The 11,291-nt window shown below is 46.9% G+C and overlaps 1 protein-coding gene across 3 annotated transcripts; it reads left to right on the top strand.

Moving 5' to 3' along the window:
• The first annotated feature begins 3,542 nt into the window (after positions 1–3,542).
• FST (follistatin) lies at positions 3,543–10,207 on the top strand. Of its 3 annotated transcripts, none has more exons than XM_082623532.1 (6): positions 3,543–4,074; positions 5,993–6,184; positions 6,611–6,829; positions 7,149–7,373; positions 8,070–8,297; positions 9,034–10,206. In XM_082623532.1, the coding sequence occupies exons 1-6, from the start codon at positions 3,990–3,992 to the stop codon at positions 9,114–9,116; spliced, it is 1,032 nt and encodes a 343-aa protein (XP_082479658.1). In that variant the 5' UTR covers positions 3,543–3,989; the 3' UTR covers positions 9,117–10,206. The 3 variants fall into 3 exon arrangements, with proteins under 3 accessions (XP_082479658.1, XP_082479659.1, XP_082479657.1); XM_082623533.1 differs by having other exon boundaries at positions 3,551–4,074; positions 8,067–8,297; positions 8,757–10,207; XM_082623531.1 differs by having other exon boundaries at positions 3,556–4,074; positions 8,067–8,297; positions 9,034–10,205.
• Positions 10,208–11,291: the final 1,084 nt, after the last annotated feature.

Below are 11,291 nucleotides of genomic sequence, written 5' to 3'. Positions count from 1 at the left end.
CAAAAATGAAAGAAGGCATTTTTATTTTAAAATGTCCCCTTGACATTTAGACATCTACAAACCCAATATTTAACATTTACAGGAGATAAAACAGTAAAAGAAATAGCAGCTGTTTTTCTGTGATGTCACTGAACAGGTGTGATACCATTTCATACCCCAGAAATTGGATGGATCTCTTGCTGATGCTCAGAGGAGGCCCATATGAGACCAATATTGATCTGTGCCTCATTTCCTCCAATTGGCCAGAAAACAACCCAGGCCAACAAGAATCCTGATGACTGATCTGTGCCGATTCAGGGCAGACATTTTCCCAAACAGATCAATACTATCCAAGGTGCAGCTGAAAAACAGGATGAGCTTGTATCACTAAACAAACACCAAACTGCTTATTCACAAAGGCAAAAGCAACACAGCACTTATGTTTTCCACATTGTGTTTGCCTGTGACCTCAACCCTGACCCCTCAGAGCCACCCTCTCTGCAGAGAAAAGTAATCCTGTATTGGATCTGCCTCTGGTACTCCTCTGGTACTCTGGGTCACTCCTGTGAGTGGTGGCATTTTTACAATAAGAGCTACTGTGTCTGCTTTGGCCTAGCCTAGACAATCACATGATGCCAAAGCAACTAGTCAATGCAGTCAATTTAGTCAGTTGACTGGTCTGAGCACTTGGCATTATGTAGACAGATAATAAAGTAGCAACAGAATTTTTACTTTTTACCCATCATATTGGAATTGTGTGGTCATACCTTGGATTAAGTTAATTCTGAAAGTTCTATGACATGAGTTGTTTCTATATACACAAACTAAAATAACTATCTGAATAAACCAAAAACTCAAAAGTCCAGATAAAATATTCTTTTGATTAAACCCTCAAAATTGCCTTTATTCTAATTTTCATTTAGCCACATGGACCACACCCCCCCACCCCCCGCAAAGTCATATCGGGTATGCTCTTTTTATATCAATATATTCTAGGTGCACATGCAAATGAATAAGTTAAATCATAATGAGAACATGCAGTTTACATCACTATTTTCATTGCTATATGGTTATAAAATATAAGGATTTTATGGTCTTTAAAACAATCTTCCCAAAAGTATTGAGAAAATAAACTATGCATTAATATATGACCCCATGTTCCTCTAGGCAAGATGACTTCATATACAACCAGGCATGAGCAAAATTTAAATGTTTTGTATGGTCCTAAAGTGAGAAATTTCAGCTTCCAGAGGCTACAGAAGACTCAGGACCAATAAATGTGTTTAAACTGGGGACAATATAAAATCATATAATCACATTTGGGTCTTAAAATGTTTAATGGCTATTGGTAACACTGCCATGAAATCCAACCACCTACCATCTAAGATAATTTGTGTATTTAGAATATTGAATTTATTTTCCAACCCTAGATACACGTTTAATAAACTTTGATAAAACAGAAGCTGTGTCTCTTGCTGCTATTAAAAGAAAAATCTATACCGCCCCCCCCCCAAAAAATGATCGAGTAACAATAATTGTTAGCTTTCCCCTTTCCTTCAACTAAGTTTTCCCTGGGAAAGAGGATTTGAAAGGGAGAAAACAAACTTTCCCTCAGCACATTACTATATAAGCACTATATCCATCTGCCTGAATAAAGAAGAAATAAATTCAACTTTGGAACTCTGCCATGGAGTGTCGGCTCCTGCAAAGGGGACAGTTTGCTATTAATTGTTAATGTCGTCGGCCATTAGAGGGCACTAAACAACTCTACATTAATGCTGCATTGGAGGGAAGACTGGAAAAGCAAGAGGGGAGGGAGAAGGGGGGAGAGTACGAGCAGAGTCGGGGAAAAGGGAGGCAAAGAGAAAAGAGGAGAAGGGTTGGGCGGACGGGAGGGAAAGAGAGAAGAGGGAAGACACAGAGAGAGAGAGAGGAAGAATAAATCCGAAAGATTAAGAAGGATGTGGAGCCCCCAGAGCCGTCTGAAGTGAGCAAAAAGCCAGCGCCACCCCGCCCCGACCGCCCGCGCCCCTCCCCTCCCGTCCTCAGGACGGTAATTATAAAGCGAAAAGCAGCGGCGAGGTCACCCGTTTTTACCAGCCTGCTGCACCGAATGCGCGCGGTGCAGGTGCGGCGGCCGCGGGGCTTTGTGATTCATGCCCACTTTCAAAGGGGGGCTTGGGCCCGTCTGAGAGGCACCCAAACAACTGTCTTCTAATATTAGCACGGCTGTATTTCGGGATCTATTATAGTCTGTCCAGACAGATCCCATTGTAATGGGATCTTTTATTAAAAGATTAGCACTATCTCCTGCAGTTGGTGGAAAAAAATCTGTTATCACTGAGTTATTTGCAGTTGTGGAGGGGGTGGGAGGGGGTGGTGGAAGATGGGGGGTGGGAGGACGAGAGGAGGCGTGGGGGGCGGCGATCTGGCGGGGGGAGGTTGGGGGCGTGAAGAGGGGCGGATTTGAAATCCGTAGGAGAACAAATCCCAGTGACCTGCGAATGTCCAAGAATTTTGTCTGCATACTTCGCTGTCTGTTGTCCTTCGGGCTCCAGAAGTGAAAAGAATAGAAATTTAAAAGGCAGCTTTGGAATAAACAATATAGCATTTTCCGTGAAGTAATCGTTTTATATAAAAGGAAATATCGCCTCCTCAGTTTCATTCAGCGGTGCCAAAAATGTTATAAATGAGAGACCCGCCAACTTTCAGCGAAGAATGCCAGGCACTGTGCTTAATAAACTGAGGCTACAGAAGTTCATTATCGATGTTGCAATCTTTTTTATTCCGCGAACGGAGAGAGAGGGAGAGGGAAAGAGGGAAAGAGGGAGAGAGAGAGAGACAGAGAGAGAGAGAGAGATGCTGAGAAGGAGACTGGGAGAGACGGAGACACACAGGACGGAAACTGGGGAGCCTCCGAGCCGGGGAAGGGGGGTAGACCGCCTGCGTCGGCGCCCCCGCTCCGGGTTCCGACTCCAGAAGCGGCGAAGTGAAAGGGGAGAAAAGAAAACGAGAGGGTCGAGACTGACGGGGGGGGGAGAGGCCGGGGCTGAGGTGTTCAACATTTTTGTTCGCCTCTGACTCGTCGAGACCCAAGGCCGCGTTTCGGCCCGGCTCAGCCGGGGTGGAAGGTGCCGGGGCCGGGGTTCCCAGCCACACCTCTGGGCTCCGGGTGGCCGCAGCGCTCAGCACGCGCAGACCCAGACACAAAACGTCTCGGGGTCCCGCGCCCAGACTGCGGGGGCCTAAAACGGCAGCGACCCGACCTCAAGCGGGATATTTCTGCAGCTCGGGCTCTCCGGGCGTTTTGCAAAGTCTTCCTGGAGCGGAGGAGCGCCGGTGCGGAGACCAACTCCCGCCCAGCCGCCCAGCTCCGCTCCGCCCGCCGCCGCCTCCAGAGCCCCCAGCGCGCCCCCCCCGACACACACACACACACACACGCTCTCACACACACACGCACGCACACACACACACACACGCCACCCCCGGCGCGCCGGCGCTACCAGCGAGCGGCGGCGTGCAGGACTTGAAGTGGGTGTTCTTCCCCACTCCCCCGCCCCGGTCGCCTGCCCCCTCCCTCTCGCTCCTACGCAAATAAGAACTCGGCGATTCCCCTCCTGCAGCTTTGATTTCGGGCACCTCCACCAGATAATTGGGAAGGGTTTCCAGAAGGTGGGAAATGTCACCTGATTCATACTGAACTTTTAGAAGCTCCCCACCCCCAAGGAGCCGCGCACACCCTCGCTCGCGGCCGCCCTCCCACTGCCCCACACACTGGGAGACCGCCCACCGCAAACCGCGGAGACCCCCGTCTAGATTTAAAGCGCGGCTGCGCCCGGCTTCTGACGTCCATTGAATCGCGCGGGCGGCCGGCGGCGAGCGCGGGGCTGCGCCGGGATCGCTGAGCCCTCCGCCGCTCGCCTCTGCGACGCGCGCCGCTTGCCCGAGCCACCCGCCGCCGCGCCCGCTCCCCGCGCCGCCGCGCTCCTCGCCCCGCGCCTGCCCCCAGGATGGTCCGTCCCAGGCATCAGCCCGGCGGGCTCTGCCTCCTGCTGCTGCTGCTCTGCCAGTTCATGGAGGACCGCAGTGCCCAGGGTAAGCGAGGGGGGATGCGCTGGGAGGTTCGGCAGAGGGCAGGGGTTTGTACTTTTCGGTCGTCTCCACTGGGTCTGTTCTGAGCAACGCTGCTCTCGGAAGATGTTGGACCAACTTGGCGAGTCCGGGATGGAGAGGAGTGGGAAAACTAAAGGCAGTGACACTTTAGGACCTAAAGCCGAGTTTGGAGCGCGGTTATCCTTTAAAAGGAAAGGGGGTGAGCTGGGTCTCTCTCAGTAGGTAGGGTTAGATGCTCCAAGTTCTGGACATAATGAGTTCAGATGTTATCTCCCCTGTTTGGCTCTGAGGAAGGGGACAAGCATCAGTAGCCTGGAGATTTCAGTCGACCCATTTGCAGTCTAACCTCCCTCCCTCCTACGTCTTTTGGATACCTTAAAAAAATGACTGGGTGGGGAGGGGGGATCCTGAAATTTCTTCGGTGGCTGGGGGATGTGGTTTCAGAAACTTTGCCCAAACTTGGAAATGTGGGTGCCGAAAATTTCAGAGGGAAGTAGCTTTCTGCCTAGTGGATGCTTCTTCCAACCTCCTCCCCCCAACCCCGCAAAAAAAAAAAAAAAAATTATTGCCCCGGACTCTTGAGTAGTTTACAGTTTTTTCCCCTTTGCCTCATTCCTCTGTTAACTTTCTGTAGAACAGTGAGGAGCCCACAATTGATTTAAATTCTGAGATGCAAATTTCTAAAGTTTTTTAAAATTAGATTTATTTCAATTAGCCTTTGGGCAGAATTTTTTAAAAATAATAATAGCAGCTTGCGATCCAATTATTGTTAAAGTTATATGGATGATTCATGAGAAATCTTCCTGACCAAAATCCGAACATTAAAAAGGAAGAAGGGGGGCGGAATTTACTTGCAAAGATTTCTTGGTAGGTATGAGATAGGGGTGTGTGTATACACATATACATGTATATAAAACCATGAAACAGTAGGAAGTCCCCCCCTTTTGTTCCCCCCCCCCACTCTTTTCTAGAGGCAGACTTGTAACTTTCCTGGCTTTAGCGTCAACATTTTGTGTGTGTTGTAAACTGTCCCCCGGGCACTGCCCCTAGCCGTCTGCGACGCACTACTCTGAGTTGCCCGCCTTTCGGGACGAGGCGCTGCCGGGGTGCCGGGGAAAGCAGCCCTGGGAGATTTCGAAAGATCGCGGTGGCCGCGGGCGTCCTCTGGGTCTGGCGGATTGCAAAACGGCCCGTCGGGCGGGCTGCGCCTCGAGGCCGCGCGGGGCAGCGCCGGGCAGGGCCCGGTTGCTTTTTTGCTTTCATTTTTCACAAGTGCCTTTTGCCTGATCTGTTCTTGTGTGTGTGTGTGTGTGTGTGTGTGTGTGCGTGTGCGCGCGCGCGTGTGTGTGTCTGTCTGTCTGTCTCGGTCTCTCTCTGTCTCCCCCTTTCTTTTTCTTTCTCTCTCTCAAGTTCTCCTACTTTCTTAACCCCTGTCACAAATAATACTCGTACCGCCTACATGAATGCAACATGTAAAAACACCCGTCGCATCCTGTTTTTGTCAGGTTCTTTAATCTGCTCTTCGAGTCGCTGCAGGTTATGAAATGGGACGAATAAAAGTAAACAGTCTAGTAAAAGTCAATGCAAGCTGCACGTGTTGTGTCTGGGTCACTGGTAACTGACATTGATATGGCTGGGGCGCCCTGGCTTCTCGCTCTCGCCTTCCCTCCCCCTCGCCCACCTCCCACCTCTTCAATCTGGTTTTTTCCCCCTCTTTCTCCACCCCTTCACTCCCTCCGATTTGTTTCCTGCTTTTCTGCTTTTCTCTCCCGTCTCTCCTCCTCCACGCTCACTCCCTCCCCATCCCCGCCGGGTCTCCTTCCCTTGCCGGCTCGCCGCCTCTCTCCCCCTACCCCGCCACTGCTCACTCGCCCACCTCCCCGCCCCTGTCTCCCCGCAGCTGGGAACTGCTGGCTCCGCCAAGCAAAGAACGGCCGCTGCCAGGTCCTGTACAAGACAGAATTGACCAAGGAGGAGTGCTGCAGCACCGGCCGCCTGAGCACCTCATGGACCGAAGAGGACGTAAATGACAACACGCTCTTCAAGTGGATGATTTTCAATGGGGGCGCCCCCAACTGCATCCCCTGTAAAGGTAGGGCTCTTCCTCCCCAATTTGTAGGCCCTCAGTAGAGGGCGTCTTACCCTCCCAGTGCCCAGCTGGGGTGTGGGACTGGGAGAGCTTTGTTCGTGGGGTCCACTTAACTACCCCCAGCCCTGGTAAGCCATTCGGGTTGAATCTTGGGTGTCACATACTACAGGCAAAACAAGGTCGACAGAGGTTCTCGGACTTCTTAGCCAAATGTAGTGGTGAAGCCAGCCAACCCGTGCACTTTGAGAGAGATCTGGGTATGGGATGCAGCCCACTGTCCCCCACACCTGCCCCTCCTCAACTTCTGGGTGAGAGCCCCTTGGGCTCGGACTGCTGGCAGCACGATTGCGCGAGGCACCCGCAGCCCTCCTGGCTGACCTGCATGGTGCCTGGCCCCGGTTTTAATCCCTGCATCTTTCCAACTGCTAGAAACGTGCGAGAACGTGGACTGTGGGCCCGGGAAAAAATGCCGAATGAACAAGAAGAACAAACCCCGCTGCGTCTGTGCCCCAGATTGTTCTAACATCACCTGGAAAGGCCCAGTCTGTGGGCTGGACGGAAAAACCTACCGCAACGAATGTGCACTCCTCAAGGCCAGATGTAAAGAGCAGCCGGAACTGGAAGTCCAGTACCAGGGCAAATGTAAAAGTAGGTCCTACCCGGCCCCTCCCCCAGCTTTCTACCTGAGATAGACCCACTGCAAGACCCCCGGGGGATGGTGTAGTCTGCAGTAATAGCCTAATAATAATGATGATGATACCAAGTAAAGGAACCCTTTCTAACTCCTAAAGACTCCTTAAAACACTGAAGGACCAACCTAGAGTCATAGTTTTCTTTTGAAAACCACAGGGCTCCCAGAGTATGTTTCTGAAAGCTGGATGCTTCATGATTTCCTTGATACTATCAAATGCTCAGTCCCTAAGGACCAGAAGGTGCCTATTAATCTGTGTTTCCCTCTTTGTTTCAGAGACCTGTCGGGATGTTTTCTGTCCAGGCAGCTCCACATGCGTGGTGGACCAGACTAATAATGCCTACTGTGTGACATGTAACCGCATTTGCCCAGAGCCCACCTCCTCTGAACAGTATCTCTGTGGGAATGATGGAGTAACCTATTCCAGTGCCTGTCACCTGAGAAAGGCTACCTGCCTACTGGGCAGGTCTATTGGATTGGCCTATGAGGGAAAGTGTATCAGTAGGTATTCTGGATTGAGGAAGGAAAAGAAAAAATACGAAAAGAGAAAGAGGCTAGAAATGGTGTTAAAACTATGAGGTTAACTAATAAATAAGGCCAAAGCCTCCCCAAACACATAGCTTCACCAAAGAGAGAAATACTCTCCAGTTTGGGTAAACTGTCATGACCACAGCATTTCTTAAGAAAACCATTGTCTTCCGGAAGCATTGGCATATATATTGAAATGCCAGCAAGACACAGGAAACAATTTTCCTCCTTAGAAACCAAAGAACTCACTCAATTTTACACATTTTTTTTAAGTGCTAGACTTGCTGGAAGCAAGAAATAATTAACAGTTCCTAAAATCTGTTATCAGATTCTGATAACTGATAGAATTCTTTCTTTTTTTAAAAGATCCCACTTGTGGGAAATAATCAAATACATATTTAACTCAAGGATACTGTGAAATTCTGTTCCCAAAAAACGCTACAGTATTTTCATGTACTAATATAGTATGTAGAAAACTGGGGTGTGTGTGTGTGTGTGTGTGTGTGTGTGTTTTGGTTTTATTATAGAGCATTTTTGCACAATGTCTCCATTACCCCCATGAGTGAGTAATAAGATATGTTATATGTTTACATTTAATGATAGGAGACTAGAGAAAGGGGGCGAGGGGGAAATGGATTTACTCATCACAGGTGTATTATATCCTAGAAGCAAAGTCCTGTGAGGATATCCAGTGCACTGGTGGAAAAAAGTGTTTATGGGATTTCAAGGTTGGCAGAGGCCGGTGTTCCCTCTGCGATGAGCTGTGCCCTGAGAGTAAGTCTGAGGAGCCTGTCTGTGCCAGTGACAATGCCACCTATGCCAGTGAGTGTGCCATGAAGGAAGCGGCCTGCTCTTCAGGCGTGCTGCTGGAAGTGAAGCACTCCGGATCTTGCAACTGTAAGTGCATTTTCTAACCTTGCTGCAATTTAAGGCTTTCCCAGGCAAGCCCTAGGGAATGGAGACGTAAAAAGCACGAAAACCTCCCCATATAAGCCCACTTCTGTTAGGTAGCTGCTAAATTTTACCAGCAGTTCCGCGATCCACAGAAAAATTGCCTAGAATGTTTCTGGGCTTTTAGGATTTGTCTGATGATCATCAAGGGGGTTGCCTCTAAAAACCTAGTTCCAGTCATTTGCCCCTAATTTCTTTTGCTTTAGTAGTGTGCTTTGCTGTTTGCTTTATTAACACTTGAATCTAAACTAACTGCCTCAAAGGTTGTTTTTTTTTCTTTTTCAAAGACAGCTTTCTATTATCACACATGGGCTGCTGCTTTGCGCAGCTGCCTCTACTAACTCTGAATTAAGGACCCAAAGCAGTTATACCTAGAACACAAGAGCGCTTTTTATCTAATTTCAGGAATCTGCCCGTAAAACCTGAGCCATTGATTCTTCAGAACTTTCTGCAGTTTTTGACTTCATAGATAATGGTGTTTTTTTTTAAGTTTTTTTTTAAACTTATTGCATAACAGCAGATGCCAAAAACAAAACAAAAAAAAGCATCTTACTGCAAGTCACATAAAAATGCAACGCTGTAATATGGCTGTTTCAGAGGGCTTTGAAAACGTACACTGAGCTGCTTCTGCGCTGTTGTTGTCCATATTTAAACAGCAGCTCCCCTGTATTCCCCCATCTAGCCATTTCGGAAGACACCGAGGAAGAGGAGGAAGATGAAGACCAGGACTACAGCTTTCCTATATCTTCCATTCTAGAGTGGTAAACCCTCCACTAATGTTCAGTGTTGACATAGCCTTTGGGCAAAAAAAAAAAAAAAAAGAAAGAAAAAGAAAAAGAAAAAATATATTGTCCATACTGTAAATAAGTGTATGCTTATTTATTTGGGGGGAAAACTATACATAAAGGACCTTTGTCCTAAAGCTCTCTCCCAGGCCACCTTGTTACTCACTGGACCCGGAGAGGCAGTCATTGTGAGGTCTACTGGATGAGGCCCATAGTTGAGACTTGTAGACATTTATTTATACTGTGTCATGTTTTATAATTTATACATAAATGTCTGGTTGACTGTACACCTTGTTTTTGAAGAAATTTATTCGTGAAAGGAAGAGCAGTTGTTATTTATTGTGAGGTCTCTTGCTTGTAAAGTAAAAGCTTTTTTTTTTCCTTGTAAACCATTTAAGTCCATTCCTTACTATTCACTCACTCATCTGTCTCCCTTCATTTCACTGTTGTTAGACTCTTTTCCATTATAACAAACTTGCATGTCAGTTTCTGTCATGTTTATTTATTGGATTCTCTGCTGCCTGTTCTGTACATACATGATCCCTCGGGTTTTGTTTACAAGGAATCTTGACTGACCAAAAGGCATTATAACTCTGACTCAGATAGAAGGTACACAGGATACATCTTTGAGGAAATTCCTACTTCCGTTCTCTTGTTGTGATGAAGACATTTGTGAGAGGGGCTGATAGCAATGTTGGGTTTCTAATAATGTACTTTTAAGATGTTACAGATCCAAAGAAATTGAATGATATGGGTGTCAGGAGCCTGAAGGAAGGGGAATGCTACACATTCGACCTTTTGTTAGGTGTTTCCTTTAAGCTAGTCTGCTGTACCTTTTAAATTAGTCCTTTTCACCCAATGTGTCATGAAAAGTTATATCAAAGCTTTATCAGTTCAAGTTTCTTGCTTTTCATAATACTTTTTTCTGATGCAATTTTATATTTTCAAACATGGCAAGTTAAATATAAATTCATTTAAATATATAGTTTTGTACTTTTCTACCATGTAAATGTGCAATGTATATAAAAGTTATAATGTGTATTTGTAAATAAATGATGAGTGAAAAAATAAAAAAATTTTAAAAAGCCAATGGTCTCAATTGCTGATGATGTAAAAGAAGTTATGTGGGCTTTTGAGTAAAAATGTATATGATACATTTGCTGAGAAATAGAGTTATCACTGAAATGAAGTGGCCAGGGCAGTAGGAACTCCAAGGTAAATTACAGATCATCTCAGTGGAGCTCAAAAGATAAAGGAATCTGAGGTCCAGCCACCCCTTTGTAGGAGTGATAGCATACCTACCACACAGCCCTGGAGGACACTGTAGCTGTTCTTCCTTGCAATGGACCAGGCCTAAAGTTTCCTCTTTAAAAACACCATCTTCTTAGCTATCCTTGTTCCAAACTCATCTCCATAGCCAAACGTGCCCTTGATCTTTCCTCATCTAAAGACAGTGGATCTTAGATCCTTAAAAAACAAAGCACATCACAAGGAAAAGTGAAAATAGACTAATATATGACAGCACATCCTAGAAGTCAGAATATCAACTACAGAAATAAAGGCAGTATAGTGTTGGAATTCTAGAGACTTGGTGAAGTAAGGGTGGGGCAGGGGTGGATTTCCACAATGATGTCCATGGTTCATGGAGAGTAAATAATGACAGTTTCAAGGTAAGAGGACATGTATTAATATTTTGCAGTTTACATTAGACAGCCAAGTCACACTATCAGAGTCTCAGATTGGCATCTGGGGCATCAATTGGTTGTCCCTGTAATACATTGTACTACATAGTGATATGTAACTATATAATCACAATTATGATTAGGAGCCTGTTGGGTTCATTAGCCCTCTGCCCCCGGTTCCCAGAGAAAGGGGGAAAAGAGGTGCAGAAGACAAACAGGCCACCATTAACCGAGGAAAGACAAGGATTGTAACTTCTGTAGTGCCCAGGAGCTGCTGGCTTGCCACTAGGGTTGGGCTCTTGGGTAAGGAAACAGCGGGCAGACGTGGTTTCACATCCCTTCCTGGAACAGATTTATTACCTCATCCTGGGATGCTACTGATGCTTTAAAGCTGCCATTGACATCAGAGTAAAAACGTCAAATTTAACAGGCACCAATGTGTGTCTTGGCAAGGGGGAGTGATAAAATCAACA

The sequence above is a fragment of the Mesoplodon mirus genome (genome assembly GCF_964341445.2).
Source record: "Mesoplodon mirus genome assembly, chromosome: 5".
Lineage (NCBI taxonomy): Eukaryota > Metazoa > Chordata > Mammalia > Artiodactyla > Ziphiidae > Mesoplodon > Mesoplodon mirus.
Note: the sequence above shows the minus strand (reverse complement) of the source record. Positions and strands in the feature narration are given on the sequence as shown.

Excerpts from the sequence above, each read along its gene's own strand:
- FST (XM_082623531.1), top strand. The coding sequence starts at position 3,990 with ATGGTCCGTCCCAGGCATCAGCCCGGCGGGCTCTGCCTCCTGCTGCTG. Across the intron at positions 4,075-5,992 it reads GGAGGACCGCAGTGCCCAGG|CTGGGAACTGCTGGCTCCGC; the intron begins GTAAGCGAGGGG and ends GTCTCCCCGCAG. Across the intron at positions 6,830-7,148 it reads GTACCAGGGCAAATGTAAAA|AGACCTGTCGGGATGTTTTC; the intron begins GTAGGTCCTACC and ends TCTTTGTTTCAG.